This window comes from Corylus avellana, chromosome ca6 (genome assembly GCF_901000735.1).
Source record: "Corylus avellana chromosome ca6, CavTom2PMs-1.0".
NCBI lineage: Eukaryota > Viridiplantae > Streptophyta > Magnoliopsida > Fagales > Betulaceae > Corylus > Corylus avellana.
Window position 1 is genome coordinate 6,682,056 of NC_081546.1, and position 18,251 is coordinate 6,700,306.

Genomic DNA, 18,251 nt, shown 5'->3' on the forward strand with positions numbered 1-18,251 from the left:
GTCCAACGAGCCCAATTGAGATTGCACAAATTTGAAAAACATATGAACTTAAAACCGAAAATTTCAACCTCCTTTCGATCAAACACCTGCAAGACTCACCGTGCTCCATGTATTTTCACCAACATATATTTTTTTATTTTTTTTCATTTTCATTATTTTATATTATTTTATTCTTACGTAGGGTGCTGAAAGTCTAGATTCGTCCGGCACCCACTGCCCACTTGAAGACCTCCGCAAGGTAAGTCTAGTTTCTTTAGGCACCCTCTGCCCAAGGAAAGAATTTGTTGGGGGGAGAAAACCAATAATCAGGGGTTTTCTGCTTTAACCCGCCCATGAATCAGTCACAGGCCTCGAATTAAAAGGAGGACCGCGTTAAGGCTCTCCAAAGAAACAACTGTCAAACAGTACGGGCCGTCAGACGAACCATCCCACCGCAGTAAGCATGCAATGACGAGCCTCATCAAGGTCCATCGCTGCTGGACTACGAAGATCATTGGGCCAGACCCAGCCCATCACACCGAGCCATCTTGATGAGGCAAGCCCGCGTTGACGAACCACCCTTGTTGCGATAAGCCCGTAGCAACAAACGCTATCGAGGTCCGTCCCTACTGGCCAACAATCTATATCTTATATAGTTTGCTGAGTACGGTAGCTCAACAATCTATATCTTATATAATAAAAAATGTGTTCTTTTCTCTTTCCTCTAATAAAAAATAATTTTATCATCCTTCTACTATAAAATAAAAAATCAGCCTCACAGAGTCACAGTACCTAATATTATTGTAAAGGGTTTTATTTATCTTGAAATCAAAGTTATTTTGCATATTTGATCTGATGGGCATCATCAAATTTGCAATTTTGGTTCAATCTTTTATCTGTTTTTTTCGCATGGGTGTTATTAAATTCTTTAATAAAAGATTCAATAAATGGTAATATGTACCATTAAAATTTTAAAAAATACAATTTTTTTTTAAAAAAAAATGACCATTAGAAAAAAAAAATTAAAAAATTATAATCATTAGTAAAAGACAAATTTAGAAAACTATGACAGTTAAGAAATGACAAATTTTTAAAAATATGATTGTTGGAGAAAGAATAGAGAAATAATACTTAAATGAAAAAAGTGAAAGTGAATAGTTAAAATGGTAAGTCGGATATGGGTACCTTAAAAAAGTAGGTAGAAAAAAAAAAAAAAAAAAAAAAAAAGGTGATCTTTTAGTTAAAATTTAACTAAAACAGGTGTTCTGAGTATTAATTTGGAATACTTGATATGTCTTATAACATGTATGATATGTTCTGCAATTAATTATCTTAATTAAGATTACCAGTCGACAATTATTCCTTTCCATTTCCTGCACTGTCGATATCATCATAAGAATCATAGGACAGATAACTGGAACCTTTAGACCCTTCCAAATATGTTAGTACTTTCTTAATTTCCTCAGAAAGTGGAGATTTTGTATGGTCATCTGCAAACTACTGCCACTGATGGGGGCAGAGTGGTGGCATCCATGAACTCCTCATCAGACTCAAGAGCGCTCATGAAGTCTGGCAGAAGGCACACCTGCAAATCTATGCTTCCTCCTCCTTCACATCCCGGAAACGACGTCACACTCCCATCAAACTTATTTGCAGACCCACTGCGAAGTGCCACTGCTTTCCCCATACCAAATTCATTACCATACATGTTGAATCTGGGTGAGCTCCCCATCATTATACTGTATTCGTCAACAAACCGAGCAAGTTGGTAAATAATGGGAGACTGCTGCCAAGCATCGAGCCATCCATGGATCGCCTTGTCAGTGTGGTTAACCACGGCCTGGTGCAGTTGCCATGCCGCCCACCCAAGACTCTGTTCAAGCAGTTCACCAGCTGTGGCTACTCCCGCCACAGCGAGAATTGAGTTCCCAAAGTAGTCCTGAGAAAGTTGTGGATCCATTCTTGATCTGCTGTTGGTTGCCAGCTTGCAACTGGTTATCTGATCAAGCGGTAGACGACGCGCACGCGTTATGCACCTCCAAAGGAGTGCCGACAGGGACTGGAAGGAAGAGATCTTGTTGGTTTTGTACTCTGCATTGGCCTTCGCTTTGAGCTTTGCTATGGATTCGGATGAGAGGTGGAACACCCTCTCTCTCAGCGCGGGTGGCTCAAATCTACTGATGATCTCATCTTGGTGGGTGAAAGGGAGGTTGATGATTGGACCACAACCATCAGGAAACCATCGCTTGTGGATGGGCGGGCGTGCAAGGGAGACATCATTTCCTTCTGCCTGAAAGATCTCAGACCAAGAGTTAAAGAAATGCCAGTATGAAGTTCCATCAGCAATGGAATGATTCATGGCACAGCCTACAAAAATGCCATCTTTCAGTTCTGTAATTTGAATGGAAAGCAAAGACATGGTATGCCCATCATAGTTGAGAGCTCTGTCATGGTCAAAAAAAGATTGAACAACCAACGGCACATCAATCGGTGAAAGGATTTCAGATATTGTCGTGTCTAAAGCTGCATGGATGAATTTAGCTCCTGGGCTGTTATCACAGTCAACATAAATCAAGCAAGAAGGTGGGTTTTCATTTGTTTGTGTGACAAGGCGACCAGAAAGTGGGTAGAAATGGACAAGGGCTCTCGAGAGGGAGCACTTAAGCCTGTCCAAGAGAGTGTCGATGAAGCCTTCTTGGTCATATGCTGCCGGAGGTTTGTTAAAGAGAAGACCCTTCTGGATATAGTGTGAAGAGAGCAGTTGAAGATCCCATGGCGTCAGGTAAAAAGGCCGCTTGGACTCTTCTAAAGCATGCTCTGGTTTAACAAAGCACTCTGAGATGTGCCGGACTATGTGAGGATTCGACATCAGATGGTCAGGGAAGGGTAACAGGCTTAAGGGGCTCTCTGGAATTCTCTTCAATCTAGTGACTATTCTATCACCCTAGTTTTATACAAGCTGCTCCGGTTCATGCGGATGAAGATATGTATAGCAGCACAATATTTTGATTGCTTTAGGATGCCCCATCTATGCAGGTAAATGCGGTATCCAATGAAAATGTAAATTCTATATTTTAATATTCCAATGCATCGTTAATTGAGGTAGTCAGAAACTTGGTGGGTAAGAAGCTTGACATGTTCTTATCTTTTTTTAAAAAAAAAATAGACATGTTCTTATCTCATTTTGCTTCTTCCCCTTACAAATTGAACCTTGTACGTGGCCCTTGATATTATCCAGCCTTTTGTCTTGTTTATTTGAGTTTGTTAATTTGGGTGCATATGCTATTAATAAAGGGATACATTTTATTTTTATAATTTTTTTGTAAATTGAATCGGAGGAAGTTGTTCCAACCTGATTTAGAAGAAAATTGTCCCATACATCCTAGTCAATAGGTGAACCCAATCTAAATGGAAATAGCGCAGAAGTATCTCTGTTTGTTTGTTTTTTTTTTTTTTTTTTTGAGCAAATATGAAAAAATAGGGGATGGGAAACAACATCAACATGCTGGGCAACCTAACAATAAGCTCCAAAAGGTCCTCATCATAGTAGATAAACAGAAAATAAAAATGGAATGCATCAAATAAATGACGTGATCCTATAGCTTCTTGGTACACCTAAAGAGGTGGTTTGTGAAGGTGCACCATAAATGGTACAACAAAGAGAACTGTTACAGCACACCCGAAGGATAGCCACAACAACAACATCAGAGAAAATACTGATGATGAACGATTCAAAGCCTACGGAAGAAAATTTTAGCACAGATACACAAGAAAAAACAACAAAATTACAAGAAAATTTAAAAACAGTAATAAGACAGGAAATAAACCCACAAAACAGCAACGCTAGCGGAGAAGGAGACGGAGTAAGTCCAACCAGTGCAACCAGGAGCCAGAATCCATCACTGGAAACCAGGAGAAGTGGTGGTGTAGAGTCACGAGCAGCAGGAGAAGCTCCACGCGTCGGCGTGTGTACCTCACGTTCCAGCTTGTGGAGGTCCAATGGAGGAGCGGTTGGCGTCTATTGATGCAGAAGACAATGGGGAGCAAGGCGCGTGATAGGCTAGGACTGGTGGAGGGACACAAATCTAGCTTTGAAAAATTTTGATCTGGAACCCATGACAGTGCTGAACACAATGGAGGGGGGAGGCCAGTGAAGATTATAAAAAGGGTTTAGATCTGCGTGATAAGGTCTCCAAAGAGACGGATAGAGCCTCAAGAGGGGCATGGGAAGCTAAGATAGAACTCTAGCAAGCTTTGGACCTCTAGAGAGGCGGAAAAAGAGGGGGGTAGGAATAGGCCCAGGCAAATTCATCGCCTATCGGCTTTCAACCGATAGCCGACCAACTTCTACCGATACCGATTAACCAATGGGTGGTAGGCAAAACATTTTTTTTTTCTTTCGACAAATTCGGTTCAATAGGCTAAATAAAATTTGTTAACCAACCCGACTTTACCAACCGACTTCGCCGATAATTTTCAATTTTTCATATACTGACTTTACCGAACCGACTTTACTGACCGCCTATCGGTGTCGGAACAAAAATTTGGCGGAATAAGTGAGTGAAATTTTCAACTTTACCGACATTTTGGCGAAACAAAAATTTTTCTACCGACACCGACCAACTTTAATCGATGCCAGCCCAGCCCTAGGTAGGAAGCATGAAGTTGCTTCCCACCTCCCATGGCAGCCGATGGAGAAGTTTCAGAGAAGTGGGTTTTCAGATAGAGAGAGGAGAGCTGGTAAGTTGTTTGTAAAGAAAGAACAAAAAGTAATCCACCCACCTCCTAATTTATTAGCTTATGTTGGATATTAACCTACCACACAACCAAACGGTGTGAATGGGTATGGGTGGATGGATGGGTGGAAAATTCGTCGATCATTCCAGTGGTATTTATGGCATTATATACTATGTTTTATTCTTACATCATGATCACCTGATTTTTAATTTTACTCAGTATTATGTTAAAAAATTGTCGCTCATTAACCCTGCTACCTCTCTGAACAGAAATCACTCCTCCCTACCAAAATTGCTTCTCTTTTTGAGGCAAATATAAGCGATCAAGAAGAGAAAAGCCAGAGAGAGAGAGAGAGAGAGAGAACCAAGCCCTTTCCAACATCTTAAATGGCGTTACGGGCCAATTCTTAAATGGCATGAATCTCAGCCTATCTTGCAGATATTAACCCATCAAGCTTCACATAATTTGCTAATCTAATCCAATAGCGAGAACCAAAATGAATCTGAGCGAGGAACTCATAAGAAACTACAAAATAAACAAAACTAAATCAAATAATAAACAAACAGAAAAGTATATCCTTATTTCATGCTTCAAATCTTCATAGAAATCGATAACTAAAGTAGAAAAGGTTTTGATACCCCGTTACGAGGCAGCTACTAGTGATTACCATTGCTGGAGGGAAGAGAAACAGAATTGGAGCAAATTTTGCATCAAACAAACGATTATGTAATTGGCTACCCTGATAAATATAACATTATTTTCGTTATGCTTGTGGTCTAGGTAATTGATGCTGATAAAATGTAGCCAAAATTGGCTAAAATGAGGGGGTGGGTGGGAAGGGAAGAGAATAATGGCTGAAATCCAAATCTTTCAAATTTAGTTTAGCAATACCAAAACACAACTAATGTAGCAAGATAAAGAATCCTACATGAAATAAAAACGGAGCATAGTACTAATAGCAATTAAGCACCAAACTTCAAGACTAAAAAATGACTAAAAAAAGAAGTCAATTCAAAGTGTTCAAACCAACATCCAATCGACACACTCAAGAGACAAGACTGTCATTAAGAGACAGTGCAGCTAGCTGATCAGCAGGGCTGTTAGAATGCTGCTGTGCAACATTCCTCAGTACCTCCATGGCCTCTGCAACTTTTGCCTTCAAAGCCTCTGGGGACTCGAGCAAATGCAGAACCTCAGTCTGGTCCATCTCTAGAAGCATGCCAGTAACCTTGGCTGCAGACTCATGCTCGAGCTGATCCACTAGAGGGTACAAAGCTTCACCCAGCATCTGTCCACCCATTAAAGAGAGGGTAATACAAATCAGAAGGCTAGATCACAGAATTTTAACATACCAGCAGACAAACTGCAACTAATAAAAAAATTTAAAAAAATAAATAAAAAAAATAAAAATCTAGGTCAGAACCTACCGTCCTCTGGTGTTCAGGTGTAGCAGCATTCGCAAGAGCCGTAGCCAAAGCCTGAATGGGCATTGGCTGTCCCAGTGCAGCATCTCTCATTGGCACACCACCAATGTCATAAGGAACTGAGAGCATACCTCCGCCCACACCTGGCATTGGAACATCAGGCATGTTGCGACCTGGTGGGTAGCGATAGACTCGTCCCCTAGGAAGCATCTGGGTGATGAAGCAGAGTCATTTTCAATCAGACATGCAAGAAGTCCGACACAAATGAAAAGTACGAAAAATCACATTTCAACTGACCTGCTGCTGCATCAGTGGCACAGGCTGCTGGGTTTGTTGCACAGGACCAGCTCCACGTCGGCCTCCTGGGCGCTGGCCCTGCTGACCCTGTTGGACCATCGGAAAGAAGTATTGGGGCATAGGAGCTCCGCCAGGCCTCATTCCAGGAACAAGTTGCTGCTGGTAACCAAATCCAGCCTACGGATGTTGTTAAGAAAATCATTACCACCACTAAGAAAAACTGACAGACTAACACAATATATAGACGGAATTCCGGTACCTAAATCACTAAAACTAACAGAACATTCATAAAAAGATTATTTCAGCTTCAATAAGAAAAACTACTTTCCTGATTACACTCCTCCAATAATTTCAAACAAAGCACATTGACCACAAATACCGGGAGACAGGATTTATATAACCACTTTAACCATCAACGTACATATGTGCATCAGCAAACCCCATATTCTCCAAAAGCATTTTAAAAAATTAGCCAGTTTGACTGCCATCACTTTTGTTGATGAATTGCAATTACAATTAAAAGTGGGAAGCTCTGTAAACAAGCCAAGCTGGGCCCACTCAACAATTATTTCGATTAATAAAGTTAAAAAATTCAAGGAGATCAAAATCAAACTGCATCATGATTAATTCATATTTCAAGTGAGCAAAATCCAGTCAATCTGGGTACAAATCAAGCTCAATCCTTGGACCACTAACAATCGTATTGGATCAATGTCATGGCTTGCTTTTAAAATTCCATCACTTCAAAATTGAGATTAGTAACACTCGGCTTGCTTATGAACCAAACAATCTAAAGTGGGATATGTTTTCAAAACCAGAAACACATTTCTCTCAAAACTATTAATAAACAATTCAAAACAAATAAAACTTTTCAAAACACAAAACAATAAAAATTTTCCAAGGAATACTCTGAGAAAACATGTGCTTAAATTTCAGATGTATGTAACTTATAACATCAAAAATTTGAAAAAATTAAATAAATTTAAAAAAATAAAAAAAAAAAGGATTAGAGGTGGCCACATCGCCACCTCCAAGTGAGGAGAGGCATGGCTGCGCTACCACCTCTATCGGGCTACCACCTCTATCGGACAAAGGGGCCACGCAACCATCCCAACAGGACAAAGGAAACCACGCAGTCACCACAAGAAGTCAGGGGCAACCGCACAGCCACCCAAACTACATCAGGTGGCTGCGCAACCACCCCCCTTTTCCGCTGAGCACACTGACACTCTTTTTCTAATTTTTAATTTTTTTTTTTTATAAATAAAGAGTCAGCTCTACACCCGCTTGTGTTTTCTCAAAATAAGCATGTCTAGTCTTTGTTCCTTTAAAAACACAACCAAACAATCTCCTTAATGGACCCCCATTTTATCAAATGTGGACCCCACCAAAAAAAACCTCTCACATTAATATCACATCAAAACACTTCCAAACCAAAACCAAAAATAAACTTTTCAAAACCATTATCAACCATACCCAAAAGTACAAGGCCTATCTCACATAGATTATTTGAAGCCCTTACACAGTTAAAAGCTTATATATCATAGCAAATAAACACTCCAACTGTGATCAAGTTGCATTAAAAAATAAAAATAAAAAAGAAGAAAACAAGCAATATATGACCAAAAAAAAAAAAATAGTGAGCATTTGAAAGAACAGTGTCACAAAGAGAACATCCACTGATCCGTCAATACTATAAATAAAATAAAATAAAAATAATACTTAAAAAAAAAAAGCGCAGAAGCTTCAAGAATAAGTTTTCCAAATTAGTTATAGTTCACGACATTAACAAGTTTATCATTAAACTTAAATAAATCTTAAACCAAAAAATCCTCCAACTAATATTGATTCAATTGTAGTGAAAATTAACCATTTTTGGAATCGATGATGCATTAACTTGCAAATCCTAAATGATGCTAACAGGCTTTAACCTTTTCTCCAAGCAAATTGTTCAAACAAGATTACATATAATCAAAGACTTGTAAAGGAATGGAGATGGTCAAATGCAACAATCAATACCAAATTCTGATGAACTAATAAATATATAACAGATTATCAAGTGTAGTTACTTGTGGCGGAATTATAGCCGGAGGTGCTTGCCCATACAAAAATTGTTGACCGAGACCTGGAGCACCAGGAGGATAAATTGGCATACGTGGAGCAACAGAAGGTGCCATAGCAACTGGCCTCATTTGTGAAAATTGTGCCTGCATAATTTTCAGAAACAAATCCATTTACTAAAAAGACAAATGAATAGAAGTACATCAAGCACCAACAGCGAACTGGGTGTCATCTAGAGTCTATTATTCAGAATAGTAAGTGTGTGGCAGGTATTGTATGAAATATTCATCAGCATTATGGGCTTTTGTCAGGTGCATCATGGATAAAGCCAAGACTGCATGCTTGAGATCTCGAATTGCTGGAAAGGGCTGGGCAGGATAAGAGCCTAGCCCACCACCATGCTTAAATGTGATGTCTTTGGAATGACCATAATATTAGAGATTCCAATTCTTGAGTTCAATCTACTTTACCTGGGACTTTCTTCTATTCATCCTCTCTTCACACAAATTTTGGTGGCTCACCATTTTTGGTGTTTTCAAATGTTAACCAATCTCTAGACAGTAGACACTTTGTACATCCATAGTCTTTTAATGCTTCCAATCTACTAGGGCTATGGCCTCCTCCCTCTCTTTTCCATAATTTTTTTTTTTCGTATTTGTTGGGAAATAAAATTGATCTCATGAGAGGGAGGAGACAAGAGTACCATAAAGACAACATATCTAATCTACATGAACATTACTTTTATCTTCATTTTCACAAATTAATTAAATTTAGTTGTTCCCTATTACAGAAATTCAAATAGATCTTACAATTAGAGACCTTAAACCAGCACAATCGCAGCTTTGAACCATTTCTTAATTTACTTTATCTGTCATACTGTTCAATGTCTCGAAAAGGTAACAATAAACTCAAATTTCATAAAAATCTTTGAAAACGAAGTAAAAACTAGGGATAATACTTCATTGCCAGATTTAAAAAATTTTAAAAAAAAATTTTAAAAAAAAAACCCAACAAACTAAGGAAACAATTTGCAACAATGCCATGTCAACAAAACAATGCCATGTCATCCAATACAGGAAGTAAACAAGATAAAAATCAACCCATATAGTATATAAGAGAAAACACCTAGCTAGCTAAGAGAAGAAAAAAGAACAAAGAAATCATTATAACTAAGCACCAGAAGTTTAAAATTAATATAGCTCATATCCACCATGAAATTTCTGTGGATGTCATAAATCTTCCTGAGATATGGATGCAGAGCAGTAAACAAGATCAAAAACAAAATCAGCAGTCTCATATAACTACCTTTTTGGTTTAGGAACAGCGTTAACTATTACAAACAACAACCATAGCACATATGCCTACGATCACTTTAGATAAAATTAAAGAATACATAGAAAATTGATTCTTATGCCACTCCATTCTTATTACAACCCTAATTTGACTTTTTACAACATTACAACAGAGACAGCAGCTTTCATTCTAAAGCACAAAAAGCTATTAACACAGAAAGCAGCAATTTGATCATCCATAAATAAGATAATGCAGCAAAATTGCTCATCCAAGTTCGTTCAAGCATGCTCCTTATTCATCATACCTGCAACCGTGCTCTTCTCTCTTCTTTCCGCTGTGCGAGTGCAACATAGAGAGGCTTGCTGACAACCATCTTACCATTCATTGCATCAAGCTGTAAATAAACAATAGCATATCAGTTTCTGATTGCATAGTTAAGACCAATAAAGAGATGATGTAGACTTACAGCTCGAGAAGCTTCTTCAGAGGTTGAGAAAGCAACAAATCCAGAACCTCTACTGATTCCACTGGGATCACGCATTACCTGCAAAGTCAGATCAATGAATTATAGCCACCACCCTGATAGGAGAAGCAATGCAAATTGGAAATTCAGATTTTTTAACAAACAAGAAACATATTTACAAACCTTGCATGAAGTGATTACTCCAAACTCTGAGAACAATTCCTTTAGTTTTTCATCACTAATACTATCATCTAAATTTTTAACATATAAATTCAGCCCTTGATACTTGTCAACAGCTTCCTTCATTGTCTGCTCAAATTTTCCTTTCAGTTCAAGCTCTCTTTCTGATTTTTTCTGGGCTTTTCCTACATACCACTCCTTGTCATCAAAGGCCTTTCCATTTAGCTCATCAACAGCTTTGGCAGCATCATCTGCATTTTCAAAGTTGACAAAACCAAAACACTTTGATTTTCCATCCACATCCCTCATCACCACAGCACTGGTAATTATTCCATATTCACCAAAAACTTTCTTCAAGTCTTCATCTGTTGTTGCTTCTGATAGATTTTTCACAAAAACATTATTAAACTTTGTCTTATTCAAAGCACTTTCTCTTTCCTGCTTGCGAATATGGTGTCCAACGTACACTTGTTTGTCATTAATCAGCATGCCGTTTAACTTGTCTATTGCATTCTGTGCGGACTCTTCATTCTCAAATTGCACAAAACCATAGCCTCTGGACTGCCCATTGGCATCAGTAGCTATCTTGCAAGAGAGAATATTTCCAAAAGAAGAAAATGTATCGTGCAATGCTTTGTGGTCAATTGCCTTGTCCAGATTCTGCACACATCATTTTACATGAGACAGAAAATTGAAGACAAAGCCAACATTCAATCAAGGCACAAAAATTAAAACCAAAAAAAATAGCCTATACTACTGTTTTATGCAGGTTGTGGGATGAGGTGGGTTTTCAGAGTCCTTCAACTCCTTGAGCAAAATGCAGCAGAAGGAACGACAATACAAGGATAAAGCCTGACATCTCCACCAGGTGAAACAATGAGATCACCATTTATACATATGCGTGTGAGAATGCACGCCCGTTTGAATGAATGACAAGTTACAGCAATCCAAACCCAAAATGAACTATTATTCCAAACCAATTAGACTGCGGAACACCTAAAACCCAATCATACCAAGATACTATTTTCCATTCTGGCGCACAAAATCTCCTACTTTGTAGGGGAAAGAAATCCCAACTATACAAACAACCACCAAAATATTCTACAGGTATGCCTACACTTACAGAAATACAAGGACAAATGGGTTTTGGGGGAAGGCACAAATAGATCAGCTGAATATGAATACCTTGATGAATATATTCGCAGTCCCACTCTTGCGAGTACTAGGGTCCCGATGAGAATACATGATTCTGATGGGCTTGTTGTTAAGCGGAGTGAAGTTCAGTAGGTTCAATGCCCTCGCCGCTGTAGATAAGAATAAGCAATTACTTAAAAAAAAAAAATTGTTCAATGTGGATGTACTAGATGTATTTGCTACATGTTAATCTCTCAAACCAAACAAGAACACAGAAGAAAACTAGCTTACAGTCGAGACTGACAGAAATAAACAGGCCAGGATAACCATGAAGTACTCCTTTGTGTAATATCACATTAAACAGGATACAGAAAACATCCAAAAAGTTCAAATAGAAACCATATGCACTTATTATGATGCTTGCAACCGCTAAAGCTATAAGCAAGTAATCGCATCCTCAAGACAAAAACCATATGCAATGATTAACAAAACCTCGATGAATCCAATTCCTTCACTAGCACTTGCAGGCATTTTCCAATCATATGGGGAAACCTCAAACCATATACTAAAGGTCCAATTCCAGGAAATCATAAATAATCCACAAATATGCTACAAAAAGAAAAACAGAGCCAGAGCAAAGACTGACCATCCTGAGGGTTGCTATAGTTGACGTAGCCGTAACCGAGAGATCTCCGGGTGCTCATGTCCCTGCAGACCCTAACCGACACGACTTGACCGCCAGTCTGGCTGAACAGGTCGTAGAGCTGGGAGTCCGTGACGTTCACGTCAAGATCCCCAACGTACAGCGAAGTCGTCACGAACTGGTTCGCACCGGCGCCCGATACGACACCGTTGGGCCCCGACACTGGAGCCTGATGCTGAGTCTGAATCTGCGCCATTTCACCAGAACAACAAAAACCACAAACCCTTCTAGATCCTTCTTTTTTTTTTTTTGCTAATTTTTTTCTTTCCCTCTCCTCTTGTTATTCAAGCTTAACCCTAGAGAGAAAACACTAGACTCAAATTTCAAGAAACCCACGCCGATAAATTCTAAGCCCTAAGGACCTGGGTGATACTCTGGAAAGTATAATTTGGGGGATTTTTTTTGGTTTGTGAAGGAGGATAGAAGAGGAGAGGGAGGGGTAAAACGGGGATAAATCGTCCGGATATCCGAACGTTGCCTGACAGAAGACGACGGAGGTAGTTACTGAATTTTCTTTTTTTTTTGGGGGAGGGCAGAAGAAAACTGCACCGCACCGGCTCGGAGGTCAGCGGGTGGTTTATATAGCGGGGCCGCGAGGTTGGGAAAGTGGAAACCCTAGTTTCATATGTAGAGCGAATGTGGACCGTCCGATGCTTCTTGATTCCTCCACCTGGCAGTTTTAGTCCGCCGGCTAAACCCGAAGGCCAAAACTGTTAGAATGAGATCATGCATAACATTCGGACACGTGAGGACTCGTGGCGGCTTAGCCACCATTTTCTTTTCCTTCTTTCTAAGTTTCCTTTTTTTTAGCTTTTTGGCTTTCAAGTCTGTGGGTGAGTCAGCTTACATGATTTTTTTTTGGTCTTTTTTTTAAGAGCTTTTTGCTGTTAAAAAAATAACAAATAACTTTAATCACAAAGTATTCACAAAAAAAATATATTAAAATTACTTTTATTTTTATGTCACATTAGAACATTTTTTTAACTAAAAATCAAAAAATACTCTTTATAAAGTATTATCAAGCAAATCCTCGAGTTTTATTTAAATTAGATTTGACAAATTTTTTCTAAATAAATTTATAAAATTATTATGTATTTCTTAGCAAACTCTTTAAATGCTATTAAAAAGTTTAATGGAAAATCATGACTGATATATATATATATATTAACAAATTTCTTCTTCACTAATGTTTTTGTAAATCAAAAAATCAAACATGAGCAGTTTACTCCCCCGATTACAATACCATAGATACACTTTGGAATTTCTTTAATCAAAACCATATCCATGACATACTTGGTAGCTTCTCTAGCCAAACCATGAGTTATTAAATTTGCATCACTTTTAACATGTTCAATCCTACATGATTTCAGCAACCGCAGACGTTCTTGAATACCATCTACAATATGCCCAAAATTGCTCCAATTTTGTTTTTCGCTCTAACTGCATTAACAATTTGAAGGGCATCTCCCTCCACAGTAACATAATAAAATCTCATCTCCCTACTTAATTCAACCGCCTATAAAGCTGCTAGAGCTTCCACAACAATAGGTTCAACCAGATAATTTTTTGTCATGCTACATGAGGCTAGAATGCTGACATCATGGTCTCGTACAATAATCTCAATACCAATTCTTCTAAGCCCCTTATCCACAACAACATCCGAATTAATTTTAGGGTTAAATACCTTTACAGTACTTGGGCTTTGTGCCATAATCAAATAGTCATCTTGGTTTTAAAAAATATTACAAATATTATCTATGGTAAGCCAATAAATCCATTTAGTACTTTCATCATGATTCTGTTAATTTTTTTAACGGAGTGCCACATACCACTTACACATTGACTGATACATGTAATTTTAAGGCGGCACATGGCGTCGTATCTATGTTTTTGGGTGCCATGTCAGATTAAAAAATATTCAAAATAATATGTAACCCAAAAAAAAAAAAAAAAAAAAAAAAAATTATGGAGAGTTGGATTGGGGGTCACCGACCACCCCATTTTGGCCATAGATTTTAGCTAGGGGGTGGCCAAACCACCCCCATGGCATTGGGGGTGGCCGGCCACCCCCTATGGCCAAAATGGGATGGCCAGCTACTCCCAACCCAATTCTACATATATATATATATTTTTTAATTATTATTTTGAATATTTTTTAATCTGATGTGGCACTCAAAAATACAGGTATCACGTCATATGTCGCTTTGAAACTATAGGTATCAGTTCACATGTAAGGGGTACGTGGCGCTCCGTTAAAAAAATTTACAGAATCATGACAGAAGTACCAAGTGAATTTATTGGCTTACCGTAGATATTATTTGTAATATTTTTGAAAACTGAGGTAATTATTTGATTATGACGCAAAACACAAATACTAAAAATGCATTTAACCCTTAATTTTAAACATACATGTGGGAGAATCATGAATGATATTGGTTTGCTTCCAAAGCATATTGGGTATGTTTGTTTAGTGTGTTTAGGAAAGTATTCTTTTTATTTTTACTTTGAAAAGTATTATAATTTGACATATAGGAAAATCATGAAGGAAGGATGTTAACCCATAGCTTTACTTTGGTTACTGCAAATAATAATTATGATTTATTTTAGAAAAAAATATATATATATTAGTTCATGTGATTTTACCTATTTGTAATTAGTTTCCTAGGCATGCCTGGATTTTCCATTAGGTAGCAGTCCTTTAAGGTCCTTAATGGAATAAGGCCCCTTACAATTAATATCATTTATATAAAAAATCATTTAAGGCCCCAGTTATAATAAAAAAAAAAAAATTATTCAATATCTTTAGTTAAGACATGAATAATGATTAAAAAAATTATTATCAATTGAAAGAAAGCTATAAGGGATTCAATGCACAAGTTATTGGAACTTTAGAGGAAAAAAAATGAAAAAATATGAAAAGTCACAAAGAAAGAAATGCCTCAATTATGATAATAAAAAGAGGTTAGTCAATGCTCTCTAATTAAAAACTAAATAATGGTAAAATTATTTAGTTTCAAAAAATTAAAACCATTAAAGAATGATAAAGGGCTGGGCATTGGCAACAATAAGCCCAGAAAAAGCTTGATAAAAGGCTCCACCCATTTCGTGAGGTTTTGCTTGCATGTCCATAGCATGGCATATTGGCATATACTATAGGCAAGGCCATTGGGCTCAAATGTGGCGGCCCATTAAGAGGGTGCTAACCAAGCCTTGAAAGTTGAACACAAACTCTTGTTGGTGGGCCATACCCTCACAACTCTAGGCTTAATCATTACACTTGTAGAGAGTTCGGTTGCTAAGCCCAACAATTTGATAAAATTAGGAGTGAAAAAGCGAGCGGTTAATAATCGCCCGATAATCATTAATCGCTAATCGCATATATATATATATATATGAAACAATGTATAATATCATTGTATTACCATATAAACGACATTGTTTTGGGATTTTTTTTTTTTCAAAAAAAAAAAAAAATCAATTTAATAAATTTTTAAACTTTTATTTTAAAAAGCAGTTAGTGGTTAGTAACTCCCGCTGGTTAACCACCTAGCAGTTAGCCGACTAGGCAATTAGCGGAGGTAGTTAGTGAATTTTACGAACTGCCTAGGTAGTTATGGTTAGCGGTTTTAGCCAATAACATTATTGGCTAAAATCATTAACCGTAATTGCCCTTTCAACCCCTAAAAATAAAGTATAATTGCTGTAAAAGATTTAGATGGTCAAGATTTGACAACAAATGTGCTCTCAATTTCATTATAGCATACAAGCCAAATACGTTGAACATGAACCAAGCATTTGTGTTAGCCTTGTCAACCCAGTCCAGTTTCCCGATTTTTGACCAAAATTGGAGACCGGAGTCGGGGTACCCCGGTTTCTGGTTTTGGGCAACCAGAATCAGAAACCGAGTCCCGGTTACCGGCCGGTTCCGGTTTTACCCGATGTGGTAACCGGTTTTTTAAGAATAATATTTGCCGTGACCCACGGTCACCTTCTCCGGCAACTTTTTTGCTGAACCCAGCCACAAAAACTCCTTTCCCTCAGCAAAACCCAGTGAAACCTAGAAAACCCACAACCCAAAAACTCCTCTCCTTCAGCAAAACTCAGCAAAACCCATAAAACTCACAACCCAAAACTCCTCTCCCTCAACAAAACCCAGAAAACCTATAACCCAAAACTCCTCTCCCTCTAGATCATCCATGTACATTTGATCTTGTGCCGATATCTCCTCGTCCAGCTTCTCCTCAACCGCCTTAGTCACCGTCAGCACCTGCTTCGCTAGAATTTGCGCATCAAAAATTCAATGCCAATACATATATGTATTATGTATGGACAAAGAGAGAGAGAGAGAGAGAAAGAGAGAGATTGTGTGTGTGTGTTAGAGAGCGGCGGCTAGGTAAGGAAGAAGAGAGGCGTAAACTGTGAAGTGAACCACTAAGTGGCTAAAAACAATGTATATATATATTAAAATATATTATTTTATATATATATGCACCTGGTTCTGGTTTCTCGGCTTTTACCGGGTGCCAAAAACCGGGACCAGAATCGAGGTCCTGGTTTTTTTTTTGCAACCGGAACTGGAATTGGATCTCTGGTTCTAATTCGATTCCCTGGTAATTTTTGACAGCCCTAATTTGTGTTATGCATTGCACCATAGCATATAGCTCTATGATACACAACTATTCTATCGTCTACAACAAATTCAGTGATCAAACGACCCACAACTCCTACACTTTCGATTTCAGTGATCCAATGGCCCTCATTTGCTAAACAAAAGTATCTGTTTTTCGTGCAGTCTACGAATCAAGTAATGATATAAGGAGGAGTTCTCCTATAGTCTTCCCAAATGTGGTGTGACATTTAAAATCACTAATAAATCAAAATTCAATAATGATCATCTCAAATTCAATGGTGATTTTAAAAGTCACGTCACATTTGGGGAAGACTCTATAGGAAGTTTTAGTTCTCCTTATATCATTACTCCCACGAATCAATGCCACTGGATTTGCAGCAAACGACGTGTTCGTAAAACTCGTCCTCACAAAATACAAATAGACTTAATTATTTTTAGAAATAAGGGTTAGTTTTTTTTTTTAGAAAATAATATTCACTTTAAGACTGGGATAATACAAGAAAAACACCTGACATTTTCTAAAACAGTCCTCTTGAACGTCTATAATAAAAGACAGTGGACTTGTTTTCTTTGGAGAAATCCCAAAACGGTCTGATCTTACTGCCCTTCCGGATCACATATACCCTTGAGGATTGAATTGAACAATGGAGATGGGCTTGAATCTGTTTTGGCCAATTTGGCTCAACAAGTTCCCTGTATGGGTATTTGCATTTTGCCATTTACGTTGCTGGAAAATCAATATAGGCTTTGAATCTTTGATGGTGAATTATATATAGGCTTCAACTTATTGGGGTTTCTTGGAAATTACAAATAAAAGAGGGGATGGATTGAACTGATCACATGTATTTCTTATTTGCAAATTATCTTTGAAAACATTTATGTATCTTTTTTAACTAGATCAATCATATGGTTTTTTTTCTCCGATTTCTTCTCTGGCGGTCCTTAAACAATCCTTAAAAATAATAATAATAATAATAAAAATAAACAATCCTTTGAAACCAGAAGAGAAGAGATGACAAGTTTTGGGACCACGCTTAATAAAGCGGAGGTCACAAGTTTGAATCTTCCTCCCCCTCTTGTGCGGACATGTCAAAAAGAAAAAAAACAAAAACAAAAAAAGATGAGAGAAAAAGAGAAAAAAAAAAAAAAATCATCAATGGCGTGAAATAGGATGAGAGAGAAAGGGAGAGGAGTTATTGGTTTATGGTTTCTTTAATTTTTGGTGTAAATTACACTATTACCTCATTTGCATCCATACCTTTAACTTGCGACAACTCCCCTTTATGAACTTCCATTTTTTCCGAGTTCCACTCCGAGTTTGATTGGGCATTAAATGTAGATTAAAAACAT

General features: G+C 37.8%; 2 protein-coding genes across 2 annotated transcripts; both read right to left on the minus strand.

The window, feature by feature from the left end:
- Window positions 1-1,465: 1,465 nt before the first annotated feature.
- LOC132185092 (uncharacterized acetyltransferase At3g50280-like) lies at window positions 1,466-2,848 on the minus strand. Its single transcript, XM_059598912.1, has one exon. The coding sequence runs from the start codon at window positions 2,846-2,848 to the stop codon at window positions 1,466-1,468; it is 1,383 nt and encodes a 460-aa protein (XP_059454895.1).
- A 2,719-nt stretch (window positions 2,849-5,567) lies between these two features.
- On the minus strand, window positions 5,568-12,928 carry LOC132183654 (polyadenylate-binding protein 2-like). Its single transcript, XM_059597012.1, has 9 exons — window positions 12,215-12,928; window positions 11,620-11,738; window positions 10,438-11,094; window positions 10,258-10,335; window positions 10,096-10,185; window positions 8,507-8,644; window positions 6,438-6,614; window positions 6,144-6,350; window positions 5,568-6,004 (listed from the first exon to the last, which is right to left on the minus strand). The coding sequence occupies exons 1-9, from the start codon at window positions 12,465-12,467 to the stop codon at window positions 5,762-5,764; spliced, it is 1,962 nt and encodes a 653-aa protein (XP_059452995.1). The 5' UTR covers window positions 12,468-12,928; the 3' UTR covers window positions 5,568-5,761.
- Between the last annotated feature and the right edge of the window lie 5,323 nt (window positions 12,929-18,251).